Source organism: Sturnira hondurensis, unplaced genomic scaffold (genome assembly GCF_014824575.4).
Source record: "Sturnira hondurensis isolate 20B ecotype Veracruz unplaced genomic scaffold, ASM1482457v3 Scaffold0010128, whole genome shotgun sequence".
NCBI classification, from domain to species: Eukaryota; Metazoa; Chordata; class Mammalia; order Chiroptera; family Phyllostomidae; genus Sturnira; species Sturnira hondurensis.
The window spans coordinates 29,769,847-29,788,506 of record NW_028082759.1 but is presented as its reverse complement, the minus strand read 5'-3'; the positions used below and the strand labels follow the sequence as shown (position 1 = coordinate 29,788,506).

At 41.7% G+C, this 18,660-nt stretch overlaps 1 protein-coding gene and 1 long non-coding RNA gene across 5 annotated transcripts in view; one reads left to right on the top strand and one right to left on the bottom strand.

Annotated features, from left to right (window-relative positions):
* Positions 1-391: 391 nt before the first annotated feature.
* On the bottom strand, positions 392-17,083 carry LOC118995505 (uncharacterized). Its single transcript, XR_005068281.1, has 3 exons — positions 16,974-17,083; positions 4,966-4,968; positions 392-403 (listed from the first exon to the last, which is right to left on the bottom strand). It is a non-coding gene; the product is annotated as an uncharacterized LOC118995505 (long non-coding RNA).
* Positions 13,966-18,660, top strand: part of ASPH (aspartate beta-hydroxylase) — a 179,017-nt gene continuing 174,322 nt past the window's right edge. Inside the window, exon 1 of one of the 4 annotated variants that reach the window (XM_037058612.1) lies at positions 13,966-14,074. In XM_037058612.1, coding sequence (XP_036914507.1) covers positions 14,047-14,074 — 28 coding nt within the window. In that variant the 5' untranslated portion in view covers positions 13,966-14,046. The other 3 variants (XM_037058613.1, XM_037058615.1, XM_037058614.1) reach the window with 3 other exon arrangements.

The window sequence follows — 18,660 nt, the reverse complement described above, 5'->3', positions numbered from 1 at the left end:
ATGTGTATACTTCATTGGTGTAGAATTTTTTACTTAGATCGGGCCCTTTAACAGGTACTGGTGAGGCGCTGTGCTGGTTATGTCAACACGGTAGCTTTTGGAGTTACACCTATAGGAAGCTATTCTGAAGCCGTGAGAGGCCTTCCTCATAATCTCATTCATGGTTCATTCTGACTGCAAAGGAGTTTGAGTGGAAACAGACATTTTATTCTGTATTTTGTGAAATTGGAAATACCCTGCTTACAAGATTTCGATTTTCCTCTTTATTTTTAAATAGGACTCAAACATAGGCTAAACTTGTTTATGTGAGTATTGTAATCCTGCTAAAATATTCTTTGGTTTTTTTTTTTTTTTTGGTTTTGGCTTTTAAAATTCCTTTGTAAGAATGGTATTTCCTTTTTGACTTAAGGCCTAAAATTGACCATTTTTTGATAGAAAAATATGAAACTGTGAAGTGAACAGTGGTAACCTTTATAAAGAAGAGTTTGGAGCAGATTATACCTTAAATGCAATATCTTTAAAATACAAGGTTTGATTCTTCCCAAATGATTATTTAAATCCGTATGGTCCTATATACCCTTTTATCCTAATAGAACCGAAGTGAAATTTGTTTTTATCCCCCACTGGGTATAATGTAGGTGGCCTTTCTTGTTCGTTGCTGTAGCACAGAGTAGGGGCTTTAAGAGTTGAGTGAATGAATATTCAGGTATATGTGAAAAACTGGGGAAGCCATTTAAAATTTACCACTGTGTGATTTTTATCACTAGCTTATAGAGCTGAACGCATTTTGTTTTGCTGATCTGGCTTGTATGTTATCAAGAAGTGTTCTATTTAGTGCAGCACTTTTGTTCAGGTTGCTATTAAATGCAGTACTTTTATTCAGGTTGCTATTAAAAATGTCTAACCGCAGACATGGGGGAGGCCCCGCCGGGCCAGCGCCTGTCAAGCATACTTGCTGCGGGAACTTGAACTTCTCTATCACTTGCATAAAGCTGTGCGGCTTCAGCTTTTTCGGGTGTTCAGGTCTTCTGGGTCTGCTTTAGAAGCAGACCTGGTTCAGGTCTGCTTTAGAAGCAGACCAGGTTGTTCCAGGACATAGTCAAGACACCAGCATTTGCAACTGTGTCAGCGCAGGACAGTGGTGTGCTCCGTGGCTTTTGTTCTGGGTGACCTCATCTGGGGGAAAGGGGGAGTGCAGTCACGGGCTGGTGCTGAGGGAGAGGTTGTGGAGGGCGTTCGGAGCAAAGCCAGGCAGCGAGTAGGGTTAGGCGCCATCTCTGAGCGTGTGGTGACAATAACCGTTACTTTGGTTTTGAAGCGGGGTGGGGTTGGGAGGGAAAGCACACAGACTCGGGGTGTGGGATGGGGCAGCCAAGTCTATGAAGCTGGTGAAGTTCAATCAGTACCTCTCCTGTCCATTCCGGTCCCTCATCCAGGACTAGCCGGAGCTCCACCCCTATGTGGTTTGGTTTGTTTTTAAAATACACCATGTATGTTAGGTTTGCTTTACAATTTAGGTGCCCCCCTCCCTCCAGTTTATTCGTACATTTTAGATTTTTATGGGAGTACCATGTCAATGTCCAGTGAGGTCAATGAGGGCTTACTGTGTTACAAGCCTCGTGGCCAACAGGGAGGGAATACAGACAGCACTAAAGTCTAGCACCAGCCTCTGGGGATGTCGCTGTCCTGTGTGTCGGCTGCAGAGCAGTGAGCGTTTGTGGAGTGAATGAGGTGCGCATGATCTTGGAGTAGGGAGGCAAAGACCAACTGAGGAGGAGCCAGGGCTTTCCAGGACTTAGAACTACAGCCCCAACGAACGTTTCCTGAGGGGGTTAATCTTTGGGAAAGCGAGGAAGTTAGAAGAGGTGGCAAAGACACCGGAGGTACACACGGCCCATTTTTATTAAAGGAAAGAAAGGCAGACCCAGGGCAACTGTAAACCGACAACTCATGACAACACTAGGCAAATCCTAGGATTAAAAATTATTTCTTCATACCTAGAAAAGACAGCACAGGAATGCAAGTTTATTTAAAAAAACAAAAGCAAAAACTATGCATTTAGAGAAGCCTTCCAGACTAAGTGATTGGGATACAACGTAATTTTTCCTTACTTCAAGGTGTTTAGAAAACCATCTCCGAGAATTCCCCTGTGCCTAAGATGGCAAAACATTGGTCACGTGATCTGGCTTGAATCACTGTTGACACAGAGCTCTACCCACAGAGTGCTGATTTGATGGTGTGAGGTCAACTGCAAGAGAGGCCTGCCCAGTTGTGCTTATTAAATGTGTGGGTGGCACAAAGCCATGAGGGCAAAGTGGGACCAGAGGGAGAGACCCATGGTGCACCAGACTGGCCTGGCTGGGAAGGTGGGCTTCAACAGGGTTAGCACTTTGCAAAAGGAACTCACTGCTGAAGATAAGCTGGGAGAGGCGAGAAGTAGTAGATCTATTTTTTTTTTTTTTCAGAAGGCCTAGTATTTTGTTTGTTTGGTTTTTTAAGTGCTTGTAGTCTCAGAGGGAGTTGCCTACATGATGTGGCTATTAGTGACCAGAGTGGGGAAGGTGGAAATCCCCGTGGGTCAGGTGGGCTGCATTGGAAATTGTGGTCTCGGTGTAGGGGCTGTGTGTTAGGGGGCAGGGATGGAGGCTGCTCAGAGTCAGTGAGCTTTCAAATGAGGCCCTTGGGCTAAGGGTGTGTTAAGCATAATGTGAGGGAGTTGTGAAAACCCTGGGGATAGCTGGTCTGGACCTGAAGAGTCCTCCTAGGAGACATTACCCTCTCCGTGTTTGAATGGCTTCCCAGTGGTAGAGGAGTTAGATTTATTCTCTCAGGAAAAACTGAGGTGAAAATCAGGGCATCCCATGGAAGACGGCCACCAAGCAGATGGAAATATGAGGTCTGTACAGAAAGTATCCAGCCATGTACTATGGAAAATAGAGACATTTATTGAAGACAAAACAACATACAAGAGACATTATACACAGCCCAATGACACCTCAGTCCCCTTCAAAGGAGACCCCTTGGGACCAACCTCACACAGTTCTCCCAGTTGCCATCAGTTGCCCCATTGTGTTTTCCTGAATCTCATCAATGGTCTGAAATTTCTTCCCTCTCAAAGGTGATTTTAGTTTTGGGAAAAGCCAGAAGATGCAGGGTACAAAATCTGGGCTGTAGGGGGACTGAGTTACCTGAATGATTTGATGGTTCTCCATAAAACTCTGTAGCAGGTGTGATGCATGAGTGGGCGTGCTGTCGTGATGAAGCTGCCAGTCACCCGTTGCCCACAGCTGCGGCCTCTGAATCATCTGAATAGTTTCCAGGGAGGAATATTCAAGCTTAACACAAAACTTGAGGCAGATTCATTGCTCTGCTCGCTCAGTCATTTCGAATGTGATGGCCACACAGTTCACATGCTCACTCTATGGTGTCTGCCCCTTCCACTAACTCGTGCAGTGAAGTTGTCATATTCACCATGTGCATTCCAGTCCACTCTCCTTGGCTGCCAGGTTGCACTGATGTTGCACAAGTTGTTCTCATTGTATTAACAATGGCTGGACTTTTTCTGGACAGACCTGGTACATGAGCACAAGCTTTGTGAAGAAGGCATCAAGTGGAGACAGTTTTCCATTTGCTTTTTAATAAGTTTGAGACCAAAAGCTGGATTGATGGGTATTTTTTTCATTACTGCTGGGTTTAGGGCTTGCTTCTTCACTCTATTTTTTAAAGCCCATTGAATTTTATTTTTATTTCTACATTTTTCCAATTTTTTTTGCTTTGAGACTTTCAAACCTACATAAGAGTGAAAAGACTTGTTTATTGAGAGACTTGTGTATACTGTTCACCTGGATTTACTCATTGTCAACAGTTTGCAGCATCGCTCTCTTTTCGTGTGTATCCACCTTCCTTTCTCTCTCTGGAACTCTGTAGACGTCAGTTGTCATCATCGTGACAGTTGAACTCACTTGCCTGCTTTCTATGTATGTCATAGGGGAGGACGTTCTCCTACATGACCACAATAGAGTTCCCAAACCCAGGAAATTTAACACTCGTATTATCCAAATGCACTCCATATTCAGTTTCTTTAGTTGCTTCTAGGAGCATCCTTAATTCTTAAAGCTTTACATTTTTTAAAATTTTTCTCCTACCTAGATGACACTCTTGAATTAAACTGGTTTCTTTTAATATTTTAGACTCTTGGCCCTTTCCCTCTAGTGTATCCAACTCTTTAGATTGGTCCTGGGAATGTTTCATCCAAAATTTTTAATTTGGGAAAAGATCCAACCCTCCATACAGTTATAAGGAAGGCTATTTGATTTACCAAATATTAATATTTTGATACATTTGCCTTTTGTTTGTCTCTCTAGACACACACACACTGTTTTTTTATTTATTCATTTTGCTGCTGAATCACTTGAAAGTTAAATCATGATACTTTACTCTTGAATTCTTCAGGCTGTTTTTTCTAAGAACAAGGATATGCTCCAACATAACAACAATGTAATTAGCACGCTCAGGGGATTTAACGCTGCTACACTAGTCTTACCTAATATCAAGTCCACATTCAAATTTTCCTAATTTATTCTAATAATGTCTTTTAAACTGATCTTCCAACCCACCATTGCATTTTTGATGTCTGTCTTACAATATGATTTTTTAATTAGATTAGATTTTTCCCCACAAAGCCTCACAGGTAAACTATATACCTTTCCTCTAAAATATGTATGTTGCTTTTTGCGATTTTTTAAAAGATTTTATAAGGTGGAAAGGGGGGAAGTTGTAAAAAGGAGTTTCTTTATTTCTTATTACAACAGTCTAGTAATTTAAATTTGTGAGTCATGAAAAGTTGGAGAGACACATAAACACAAATGAACTACTTCTTGAAAGAAGTCAGGGGTCCAAGACTTAGCAGGGCTCTTGAGGCAGAGAAATTAGGTTCCATCCAGGTGAATTTGAGGGGAAAATAACTGGCTTAGAAATTTTTGTGGGTCCTCATAGCTAAGGAAAATATTCCTTAAAATGGTTTTTCCTCTTGGTTTTACTCTCTGTGGCACCTACACTAGTAGACACTTAGTTGGTGTACAGGCCTTGGATTTCATGACCTTCCTTTTCATTGCACAGTGTGGAGCCATCACAGGCTTCCGGTGGTGATTGTGTGTCACGGAGCAGCGACTGTGCACAGATGCTGAAAGAGGTGTCACCTTTCAGAATGTGAGCACGGAAACCCTGTTAGGTTTCCAACTTGGTGATATATTTAAAAGTATATAAAATTAATATGTAAACATCTTCAACATTAAAAACTTGGGCCCATCCAAAGATGCTTTAAGAAACTGAATAGGAAAGGCAGTGCCTGGGAGAAAGTTTGTAATGGGTATATCTGTTAAAGAGCAGGTGTCTGGGAAATATGAAGAACTGCAATTCAAGTAAAGCAATAGAAATAAGTGCATGTGCAAAAAATTTGAATAGACAGTTCACAAAACAGTATTAAAAATGGTCAATAAACACTTGACAAAAGTGCTCACATGTTGGTCCTCAGGGGAATGTAAGTTAAACCACAGAGAGTTACAATTGCATACTCACCAGAGTGGCTAAAATTAAGAAGATTGACACCACCAAGTGTTGACAAGATTATAGAACAAAAGAACTCTCAGACATTCCTGGTGGGTATATAAAATGGTAGAACCACTTTGGGAAAAAGGTCTGGCATTTTCTTGTAATATTAAATGTACATGTGCCCTATGACCTAGCAATTTCAACCCTAGGTACTTACCCAAGAGAAATGCAAGCACATATTTTTAATATGCCAGCAATATTCTTTTTTTAACTATTTTTTAAATTTTATTTATCTTTAGAGGGGAAGGGAAGGAGAGAGGAAGAGAAACATCAATGTATGGTTGCTTCTCGTGCATCCCCTGCTGGGAACTGGCCCCTGCTGGGAACTGGCCTGCAACACAGGCATGTGCCCTGACTGGGAATCGAACCGCAATTGTCTGGTTCACAGGCCTGCGCTCAATCCACTGAGCTACACCAGCCAGGGCCAGCAATATTCTTATAAAAGAATATTTTGAGTAGCTTGATTTATAGTAATCTAAAATGAGAAAGAATCCAGCTTTTTACTAACAAGGAAGTGAATACACTCTGTCTGATGGGCATGATGTATCCATACGATGTAATACTACACCGCAACAGAAAAGAACGAACGCCTACTATTCATAACTTACATGGTTCTCAGGAACCAAGCTGAGGGAGAGCAGCCTCACAAACAATCACATATGGTGTGATGCCATATTGCAAGGACAGGCAGAACTTACCTACGGTGAAGTCCAATTAGACCCATGGGGCAGCCTTCGGGATGTGGGTTGCATGCTGTATTTGTTTGTGAAAACTCGGGGAATATACATCTTAAAATTAGAGCATTTCATTTCATTTACATTTTAAATGGAAACTGATAAAGAAAAATTAAGGTGTAGTTCATGATATAGAAGCTGAAGTAGTTAGGGGGAGTTCACTAATGTCTACAATTTATTTTGAAATGCGTTATATGTATATATAAGAAATGGATTATTGGATGGAAGAGAGGAATGAATAGAAGGCCAGAAGCATTATAATGTTAATGGTAGAATGTAAGCGATAGTATGTGGGTGTTCTCTGTAACATTCTTTCAGCTTTGTTGTGTGTTTGGAAATTTTTATAATAAAATAGTGCTTGTTGAAATCCTATGAAATAGCCAGTTTTTGTTGGCCAAAATGGTCAACTACTGACCGTTTTTTATGGCTCAGCCTGATGTTTGCAGCCACATCTCGAAGCCGTTTTATTCGGCAGTCTTTATCTGACAGGTATTAACATGAGGCTTCGTTTTCCTCCTGTCAGTCAGTGTGCTTAGTCGGACCAGATGAGTCTCTGGGTGGCAGACACTTTTGATCGTCTCTGGCGCGGATTCTTAACATCCGAGTCACTCTCCATCTCTAAACGTCTGTCTGGTTTAACTCTGATCTCATTGCTGTTGCGAAATGTCTTGTCCCCCATTAGAAGCAAGGCAGGAAGGAGGGCCTGCCACAGGGAAGGGGCGGCTCTGTTCTCTGGGCGGGCGCTTTGGGACAGTGTCCACCCTGCCTCTGCTAGACTCTAGCTTGTCAGGGGTGCTGGGGCAAGGGAGAGGTCAAGAGGGAAAGGCCTCTGCCACCTCACAGGCCCCTGTCAGTCTCCTCTGCTGGCTGATAACTGTCCATGGTTGCCTGCAAATGACAGGCACCAACAGGCTTCCTCTGTGAGTTCTCTGTTGGAGGCCTGATAAGGACCAGGCCTTCTAACCCTCCTGGGCGTCTACTCCTGCGGAACCCCCACCCTCTGGCTCCTGGGGGTCCTTTGCCTGGTAGTCAACCTTTCTGAGTAAGATGCTGGCAAGATGGCACAAACCCGAGGGCTCTACTGCTGCCCACTCTGGTCCGTGGGAAGCCGACATCTCACCAGGAGTGCATGCCGCTTCGTAGCGGTCACCCTTTCTCTGCAGCCGTCCCTCCCCAGTTCTCTTAGCTGCTGCTCAGCAGCACAGCTGACCTCTATTCTAGTCTTCAGTTCCTGCAGAGATCAGGGTCCATAACAGCCTGCCCCCAAACCTTATCATAAGTTATATTTTAGTCCAGTGGCCAAAGGCTCCAGACAAACAGTCTCTCCTATCAGGCAGGACATTCAGGGACCTAGAGATCACCTCCAAAAAGGTAAGGGCAAAATCCACACCTCTTTGGGCAAAGTTAATTGTTCACTGCGCAGTTTTCAGTTGCAGCCATTCTTGCTTTTTACTTATTTCTGCTATCAGCTTCATTATTGTTCATTTATTTAGTAAAGGTCGTTGGCGGCCCCCAAAACGTATTGTGTAAATGACATCAACTTGTTTATTGTCCTGGAACTTGATAAGATGCATATATTTTATAATTTACGCTTGAATTTTCTGTATACCTTGTGCTGGCACTTTCATATCCCACTCCCCGCTCTGCCCCTCCCCATTTGCACTCATGGTGCGTCATGAATGCTGCTTTCTTTTGCCTTAAAAGTGGGAACTGATGGGGGTGGAAGGCCATCCATGTTTTGCTCTCTCAGTGGCTTAAGATCAGAAATCCTTCGGGGTCACAGCTGCAAATCAGTTGCGGTCATACATAAGGGCTCTGTGACCTAGTTTTTGCCGTGGAGTTAGAGTTACAAGTAGGGCTAGGCTTTTTTGTTATTGATTTTAGATTTAAAAATAGAACATTTTTGTTTTAACAGCTCACCACCCCAGAGTTTCCGGTTGGACATTATAACTCACTTTATACTTTTGCCATTCCCAGTTCAGAAGACTGTCTCATTTTGAACATCACACTGTTACCCATACAGACACATGTTTGGCTAGCCAAGAAATGGTTTTTCTTTTGAGACTGTTTTCCCTCTTTTGAATGCTCTGTAGGGAGGAATCGTTATGTTTAAAGAACTAACTCATTAAGGCTGGCATAAGAAACTAGCTGTTAGAGTTAGCTGCCATTGGTATTGTTCAGCATCTTACCAGTGGAGCTCTGGTACATCGTGGGTTCACAAGGCGGGGTTGGTGGGCCCGTGTTCTGGGCTCAGCTCTTCTCTCCTGCCGTGAGCCGGTGGTGATGCAAACATAGGTGCTGCTGCAGTGGCCCCTCAACTCGGGCTTCCAGAGAATGATGAAGTTTCCCAACAAATCTGGGAGCTGATATTGGTAGGTGTTGCTCATATTACTTACACCGATGTAAGTGGAAATGACTTCCTCAGTTTTATTTTACTAAATTCCAAAGTGCTTGGGAACCACTGGGTTTCTTTCTTGATATTTTGCCTTGACTATTTGTCAATGTTTTCCTGCTATGAATTAGTTTTAGGATAATTAAATTCATGAAGATGAGGCATCCTGAAGCGACTGGCATGCGTTGGACTAAACTTTGCTCCCTTGTTTCTGGAGCATTAGCAGGAAGAGATGACTCCCTTAGTATCAAGGATTTGAGAGGGAATTTACTTATTTAGCAAATGTCGGTTGGGTTTCTACCAGGTACAAGACAAGGGTACAGTAGTGAACAAGCAGACTCAGTGCCTGGCTTTATGGAACTTGCATTGTGGAGGTACAAAGAGATTACAAACGAATTATCAATGGAATAACCCTATTCCATTGATAATGGAAGTACTGTAGAAGAGCATTTTCTAATATGCTCTCAAAGGAGTATGGGAAGCTTTCCTTAAAGAGGTGGGGTTTAAGCAGAGTGAGCAGAAGATAGCTGTGTGTTGGGGGTGCGGGAGCATGTGGTGGAGCTACGTGTTGACATCCCAAGAAGAGGGAACGGCCTGTGCAGAGATGCTGAGACAAGAATAAGCATGGTGCATTTGGGGGTTTTGTGTGTGTGTGTGTGTGTGTGTGTGTTCATGTCTGGAATATACACGTCTAGGGGAAATGACACCAAATTAACGCCAGAGCGGTAGGCTGGGGTCATGTCAAGCACAGTGTTATCAGCCACAGTGAAGGTTTTTGTTTTATTCTGAAAATAGTGTGAAGCTATTGAGCGATTAAAAAAAAAACAGGATAGTAATATAATCATATATAAAAATACTCTGACTGCTGTGTAGAACGATAAAGGTTATGTTAAGGTACTGTAGTAGCCTAGGAGAGAGGACGATAACTTGGGTTTGGATGGTCACAATAGAGAGGCAGAAACACACTGCTTTGAGGCAGGATTCCCCACCTTTTCGTATCCCGGGCACACGAATGCTTTTTAAAAACACCATAGTCGTGTAAACAGACAGGGACCTCCCAGATGCTGAGGGAGTTCACAGTGGTAACAGTGGCACAGTGGTAACCCATTTGCAACAGCCTGATGGAGAAACTCTGACCTGGGAGATGGGCTCCAGTTTGAGTCCCAGGTTTTTGGTTTAAGCTCTTGTCTTGATGGGAGTGTTCCTGAGATTTAGAAACTGGAGAGAAGAGGGGAAGGATCATGGGTTAGTTTGCATCGAGGCTGAGTTTGAGGTTTCCTTCAGTCATTCCCGTGGGGTTTGAGTAGACAAATACATGGGTTTGGTGCTCCAAGGGCATGTAAACAAGGCCGTATAAGCTGTATAGGAGGCACCTGAAGTCAGCTAGGGAGATGGCATAGGATCAAGAAATTTCCTTGAATTCTCTGGAATTCATATGGAATTTCCATGTTTAAAAATTAACTAGAGGAGAATGTGCTGGTCCAGGAGATTGAAAATTAGTCCAGAAGTGTGGACCACACGTGATGATTCTGAAGTAATGAAAGTCAAGGCCAGAGGATGTTTTAGAAGGAGGGAGAATTCTCCTGGGAGGGCAAGTAAGATGAGGACTGAAATTTTCTGTTGGGTTTAATGACATGGAAGTCATCGATAAGACATCTGAGCCACTGCTACCCTGGAGCCATGTGCAGAAGGCAGATTGCAACCTACAGGTTGTAAGAAGTGAAGTGACTTAACAGCTTTGTGGAGAATTTCATCTGTGTTGGGAAGAAGAAAGACAGAGCATGGGGTTGAGGGACGACATAGTGAGGCTGGTGATCTAGGAGAGTAAAAAGAGGACGAGTGTAAGGAAGCCGAGGAGGGAAGGGTGGGTGGGTTAATTAGGAGGAAAGCAGAAAGTGAACGCAGGTTGTAGCCTTGTGGGTTGGCAGTGCACAGTCAAGACACTGCTGATGGTTCTGTTTCCTGTGGGGAGTAAGAGGCCATGGCATTTTGGGTGCACGAGAAGATAGAATATTTAGCAGCAGTGATTGCTGGTAGTCCCTGAGAGCAGATTACAGTTGTCTCGCCTGTGTCCCTTGCCTGGTGGCCATGTGTACTCAGCTGCCCTTATAGTCACCAACAGGGTGATCTTGTGTTCCTTCAGGGAGCAGTTATGGCAGATTGATGCAACGAAAAGATGAAGGAGCCAAGGAATTAAAAGTTAGGGAGTGACCTCAGCGATAAACTGTGGACTCTCAGGCTGGGTTCGGGATGTAGAGGTAGTGTTTCCCAGATGCGGGTGGTGAAAACAAAAGTTTTACTCTATGTCTGCAGGGATACTTCTGTAATCGTGGCTATTTAATGTTAGGTTTAGAATGGTAAAACTTGCTCTTGTGCTTTGGAAACTATATGTAGATGAAAAGTTTGTGGCTTATGTTGTGAAGAACTGTGTTTTTTGGGATCTCATGATATCCTGCAGACCTTATAGTGACGCAAACAAGCTGAACTGAACTTTTTTTTACAAAGTTGCAGAATCTATCTGGATGATTGTGTCAGGGCAAAAGTTACAGAGGTATTTCCATAAGAATAAAGATGTGAATAGGAGGGTGAATTAAGTGGGGTAATTTTAGCAAGATCCATGGTAAGGATGTACGGAGTGTTGGATGGAGGGTGGAGGGGCACAAGGTTAGTGGGGATGAACTACGAAGAAAAGACCTGTCATCTTGGCCACATCAAAGTCCCGTGATTATGGATGGAATTGAGGTGGAGAAGACTATGCTGAGGGGCGGGGTCCCTGGAGGTGGTGGTTGACGATGATGAGGCAGGGTGGAGGGCAGTGTTAATTGGATGGCATGGACCTCAGAGAAACAGGTGGGGTTTTTTTTTTTCTTTTCTAAATGGTACGGAGATGATGGTCTGGGAATTGGTAGAAGTAAGAACTCTTTTCTCCTCCTCCGGACCCCAGAATTCGGGATGGCTAGTGCAGCAGTGCAGTGTGGCCCCTAGACCAACAGCATCTGTCACCTGGGAACTCTAAAAATGCAGATTCTCGGGTCCTACTCCAAACCTACGGAATTAGAAACTCTGGCGATGGGCCAAGCAGTCTGTTTTGACAAGCCCTCCGGGGGAGTGGTGTGCTCTAAAACCTGAGAACCACTACGGTCAGAGGGCTGCGTTGGTGGGGAGAGGGGACTAGTCAGTGCTGACCCATGGGAAGTCTCACGGATTTTCTCCTGGGTTGTGGAGGAACGCAGAGCCCAGGACTCAGTGGGCCTAGGTCTTGGCTCTCCTGGTCTCCAGTGGAGTCAGGCTGATAATAAGAGTCTCTGAGCGCATATGGGAAGTTTGGTCTCTGCTTGGACCTGGGAGTTGCTATTAGTCCCACCAAAAATAGGTTAAGTAGTGTTACTTTAGTCAAATTTGCTAGGGTTTTAAAAACATGATTTGCTCTATGCAAATTAAAATATTTTTAAACTTCATAAACATTTCCCATCATAAAAAATGACTTGCCATTGTAAGAGATAATTACTTAGAATTCAGACTGTCTTTTCCCTTAAGAAATGTTGTGGTGCATTAAATGTTATTTCAGAGACATCCTGACCCCCCTGTGAAGAATAATAGTTATGCCACTGTTGTGAAATGGAGGAGTGACGACATCTTATTGAAATAACTGTAAAACTGTGGCAGAAGACGAGAGGAAAGGTTAACTGTACCCTGTGTGACTACGTGTGATAAAAGCTTGTTGGGGAGCGATAATTGGAGCTGTGTTGGGGTATACCCAGATTTGATAGCTGTGGTCTTGTCTCAGGTCAGCATTTGGCCACAGACCTGTCATTTAGGATGTGGCTGGCCTTACACAAACCTGGGAAGGGGGAGGAGAAACGCTGGCAGCTCCAGGTCTGGTTGGCAGGTGAGGCTCATGGGGAGGGTGGCGAATTGCAGGTGAGAACAGTGCACTCGTCCTGACTGAGTGAACACAAATGTGTTGCATGGATGACTGCAACAGATTTTTCATGCCTAGTTGTGCCAAGACATGTTACATAAGCCAGGAAATTGAGGGCAAAAAGTTTGATGACTTTCCCTGAAACGAAGTTAAGGAAGAAGCTAGGAACTGACTCCAGATCTTTTGAGTCTGAAATGAGTCACCTGCCATGTGTCTTGGTTTCCAGTGAGACCGAGGAAGGTCCCACTGTTGTCACCCTCACTTACTCTCTGAAAACAAAAGAATTGAAGAAAGCTTCTGGAATATTTGCCTAACGAATTTGTATGGTGGTGGGTCATCTTAAGCCCCTGTCAAAAAGTTATTTATTATCTTTCAGCATTTTAGCAAGCACTAATTTTTGGTGGGACAGATCCTTGAGGAAAGGAATGGGGGTTGGGAGGGAAATGGCTGTTGGTTGAAGGACAACTAAGATACTCATCATTTTTTGTGTGGTTAGCCCTGATGCCTGTTCACTCTGTCCCAGCTCTGGGCCATCAAATACCGGTGCCATGGTTTGCTGACTCTTCAAAACACTTAAAGGTTTAAATTGCATGTGAAACATACAATCTGACTGAAAAAAATTAAAGACTCAAATAACTTTGGAAGGCTGCTGCCTTGCTCTGGATACTATGTGTGCTAAATTGATTTAGTATACGAACCAGAACTCTGATGAATTCTGTGAAATGCTAATCTTAAGTCAGTGAATAAATAGTACTGAAATTGGGCTGGTTTTATTTCCCAGTAGAGAATGCCCGGAGAATGGGGTTGGAAGAAAGTAGAACAACATCAGTGTGCAGTTTCTAGGCCCTTCCCCGGGGCGGTTTCCTAGACCACCTCCCTCACTGCCGAGGGTCCCATCTTTCCCTGCGCCCTGCCTCCCCGCCTTCCTGTTGCTCTTCTTCCTTTGCTTCCGCTCTGCTCTCTCTCCTTTCCTCACTACTGAAATAATTTTTTATTGTGGCTTTACTTTGCTGTTGGAGGAATTAGTCTTGGGATGGTAATGCCTGTGAATTTTAGAGCATTAATTAATTTCTTACCATTTAGGGTTCTGTTTCGTTCAAACAAATGGTCTTTCAGTGTGGGCATTTGATTAGGCCTGGAAGGGCCAAATCAACCCGTTTCTGGGCTTGGGGCCACATTTTATAGCAAGACTTGTTTCGGTTTTAAATGACTTAGTACTTAGGCTAAAGAACAGTCTATTCTGTTTCATTATTTCTGGCTTGCTTGATTTTTTTTAGGGTTTGGAATAGAGAGATAGGACCAACTGAGAAAGGAATCCCATAAGTGGGAGAAAGGCTGTTGGATTACGAGGAGAGCATTTTAGCCTGAGTGGTTAGCAGTATTTGGCCATGAGGAAGAAGCCTCTAAAAATAACTGGTGAGCAGAGTGTGTAGTCAGGTCCAATTTCAGTTCTAGAGGCCTTGCCCGAGAAGCGTGGCCTGCCTAGTGTTTTAGTAGGGAAGGGCATGTGGTGTGGCTGATACTGCTGATGGGGCTTTGATTTTTGTCTCCCATATACATTACCCATGGATTGAGGAAACCAAAATGGCTGAAGGTAAAGGTATATGTGTATTGTTTAGGTTAGAGTGGTTTGGGATCCCCTGCCAGTTTTTAGTTTTATTGTCAGCTATATGCTGTTAAAATATTAGACTGTTAATATTAAACTGTTAAAATATTTTTGTGTGAGTGCTTTTGACTGCATCTTCTACATGTTCTATTTTAAACTCATGGACTTCTCACAGTAATTTAATTTTTTATGCAATAATCTGTCTTTATCTGAATATGTTTTGGTGTCTTAACTTAAAATATCTTTTAGTAAATTGTACTACCAGCGACCACATTTTGCAAGCTTCAGAAAAATGTACAAGTAGTTTTTCTTAGTCTAATGACTACAGTGAATTTGAAGCATTGTATGTATTCACTCACTTAAAATTATAGGAAATTTAAGGAATGTGTATGTCCTGACTTGTAATAATGAACACATTTAGTTGGCTCAGGCAGTCGGAGCATAAATGGAAACTGCCCTAATTTTTGTGAAGCCGAGGATAAATGCAAAGGAAAGACGCTAGGGTTTTATTATTATTGTTTTTTAAATTAAACCATTAACCTTCGAATGTTCTTTAGTGATGTGTCGAGTCTACGTTTATGTGCGTTTGTTTTCGCTTTGCATTGTGAGATCGTCTTTCCATTTAGTTGAAAGCAAGTTGTGTTGGCTCATTTGTTGAAAATTTATTTAAGAAAAAAATAGACGTACTGAGACTGCTTCCAACTCTCAGCTGCCTAAGTGGCCACTGGGACGATTCTATTATTAGTATAGAGCATATGAGTGTCTGTACTTGAACACTGTTCTGGGTAAGTGGTTAGAATGGGTCTTTTGACTCTTGTGTGCCTCAGGTAGCCATGAAGAAGAATAGAGATGTATCTGACGTCAGCTCTTTTCAAAGACATTTTCTCCTCTTCCGTGGATTACATAATCTATACTTATGACCCATTTTTAACAGTGCTTGTCTCCCAAAGGGTAACATTTTGTAACGTGGAAAAAAATGATCAGTTTGATGAATTACTTGACAGTTTTAGTTCTTTTTAAACAGTTTCAGTGTGTAGACTTTATGAAAAATACGAAACTACCCGCATAATGCTAGTAAGCTTGTAAATGGTTGATTTGTAATTCAGTTAATAGTAGACAGTCCAGATAAGCAATTGACTGCTGTTCAGGTGCTGGGGTACCTCTTCCAATTACCTGGTGTCCCTAACTCACTCTTCATTTTGGAGAAAGACACGTTTCGTTGCTTACTATGGTAATTTTCTGTGTTTAAATGTATGTGAGAACGTTTTCTGATTGGGAGGTCATGTACTTTTCTTGATGAGTCAGCATGGAAGAAAATGAATCACATTGTTTCTGCCATATTCTTAACCCCCATTTAAAAATACAAAAAACGTTTTCACTAGTCCCTGGGACTACATGTTGAATATGGAACAAGAAAATGACATGAAGACCCTTAGATTTGTCATGGTCTTAGAAAATAGGGACAGCTACTTGACGTTCTTCCAGAATACTGTACGATCAAAGTCTGGTTTCGTATTTGATTATGGAGTTTTAAACCCTCACAAAGGGTTTATCTTCCTATGCTTTTTTCAGTTTAATTGGGCAGAAACCAATCTGCCCTTTGAGACTAGGCACACTATATTTACAAAGTGACATATGAAGAGTGTATTATTTGATATCAGTTAAAAAGCCCCCCTCAAAAAGATGTCTTAAGAAATATCCCTTTCTATTATTTACTGTTTTGTTTCCTTATGGAATTAACAGCAATAAGATTAATAATGCCAGAGTAAAACCTCAATTATTTGACATTATAAAGGGATGGATAAAATATTGCTAATAATTTCTTTTTCCAGCTAAACAACGTTAACCCTTTTGAAGTGATAAATCTGCTTAATAAGAATACAGTGAATGAAAATCTGAGATTTTTTATCTATTTCAAAACAGTTTAAAACAATGTTTTAATGATAAAATCAATATGAAGGTCCTTATTACCTTGTACCAAAGATTCTTTTAAGACTGCCCAGCGTTTGCCTGCACGCGTCAAACATCCATGACCTCCTGCCACTGTCCCTTCAAGTTCCTGTGTCCACTCTTGCTGCTGGAGTCCTGCTCTCTGCAGGCCTTCCCTCCATCAGCAGCTTGTCGCTTTAACTCACTTAGGTTAGGTTGTCTTTAAACTCTGCCCTTTGGTCCTGTGCCGTGAGCTGGGACACTGGATTGACGTTGTCAGAATCAGGTTTAAAACCAATATAAACAGGCTTTAGGTAAAGGTGTGTCCTTTTCTGTGTTACTGTGTTTGCCTTTCTCTCTTTCATCCTCCCCTCCCAACGCCTTCTCTCTGTTGGAGTGCATGCATTTCCACAATTATTTTGAAAACCCTTTTTCCACCTCATACTTATCTTTGGTGTTGTAGATCAGACACTTTGGTGAGCATTTCTGAATTAACTTGGATAAATGATACTTTCCTTTTGAGAATCTCAGAAACTTTTCTCCATCATTTCTGCCTCAAGAAAGACATAGAAGCCCTGGCCTGGTGATTCAGTTGGTTGAGCAGCGATTTTCAACATTTTTTACCTTGTGGCACATGTACACTAATTACCAAAGTTCTGCAGAACACCAAAACATATATTCTATTTTTTTGCCAGTCTGACAAAAAAAAAGGTTTAATTTTGACTCATTCATACCAGACAACTTTGTTGTGTTGGCTGTTGTCATTTTTTGACTTGGTACCCTAAGGGAAAAGAGGTCAGTGCCCCTGACTAAGTGGTCAGGTATCGCATGTTGTAAAATCCTTGGCAGCGTACCCGTGTGCCTGCTGTGTCACACTGGTTGGAAATCACTGGGTCAGAGTGTCACTCCCACAGGCCAAGAAAGCAATGGAAATGGAGAAAGAATTGAACTTTGAAATCAAATTATTTGTTTTAAAAGCTTATTTTATTAGTAAATAATATTTTGTTTTTGAAGGTGCTATCTTTTAAAAAATTTTACTTACTAAAATTTTTATTAAAGTATAGTAGATGTACAATAATAAACACTGTATGAGTTTCAGGAGTATAACATAGTGATTCAACATTTATATAGCTTGCAAAGTGACAAAGCAGTAAATCTTGTCGCTGTACAAAGTTATCATGCTGTTCTGTATTCTTTATGCTGCACATTATGTCCCCGTGACATATGGAAGCCTGTGCCTCTATTTCCTTTTGCCTTTTCCACCCATTCCCCCACCTCTGTGAATGACATCTTCTTAACTGTACTTTTATGTAGGTGTACATTTTGAAAACTTAACTATTGAATAAAAATTATATAATGTCTAACACATATGCTGAATAAATATGTTAAGTGAATGAATAAAAGGATGAACTATATTTACTCTTATTATTTTCTAGTTACAATATGAAACACTGGTGTCAGTTACAAAATGTCCAAGAGAAGATGAGATGAGAACCCAGTTTTCTTGCATTGTTACATTCATTTTAAATAAAACATTTAAATTTTCTTTAAAAAAAGATTTCATTTATTCATTGTTAGAGACAGGGGAAGAGAAAGAGAGGGAGAGAAATATTAACGTGTGGTTGCCTCTATGTGCCCCGTACTGGGGACCTGGCTGGCAACCCAGGCATGTGCCCTGATTGGGAATTGAACTGGCGACCCTTTGGTTCAGGCTGGTGCCCAGTCCACTGAGCCACACCAGCCAGGAGAATGTTTAAAGTTTCTTAGAGGCAATAAGTAGTCAAAGGAGGAACATTCTTAGTCATAATTATAGTTCCATATTTGGGAGTGAATGAATACTTCGGAAGGCATTAGTCTTATTATAATAAACATTTTATAGAAATGGGTATGTATGCATGCATCTATATGTGACTAGAAATAAGGTTTTCTTATACAGTGTTTAAAAAGTCTTTACGTACGTAGATATTTAACAAGTTAAATGCACATCACTGCTACTGTATCTCTGGTGCTTCTCTGTCCCCACAGAAGCTCCTCACATTTTCCTCTTTTAAAAATTTAGTGGGTGATTTATTTTATAATTTCTGTGCTTAAGACATGTAAAAATACTAAAAATCATCATTTTCCCTCACCAACATTGCAGAAATTTTCATCTAGTCTCTCCCCCTTCCATGGTGACGTTCAGGTAATGAAACAGTGAAGTGTGTTTTAGGTGAATTTAATATGCAGCTTCTGCCCAGCAAGTATTATCTGATGTACACATTATGTTTTATATAATCAGCTTTTAGGAGACTTTTAATAGAGTATATTAGAGAGAGATAGGTGGCCACATGTTTTCTGTGTCTGAATTCACTTTTGTGAGTTTACCATATAATTATTTATAAATTTGGCTCTTTTTATGGGTGTGTTAATATTTAAAGGACATTAAAAAAGAAAATTGGCTTTTGCTTTAACAGTGAAATATGTTTTG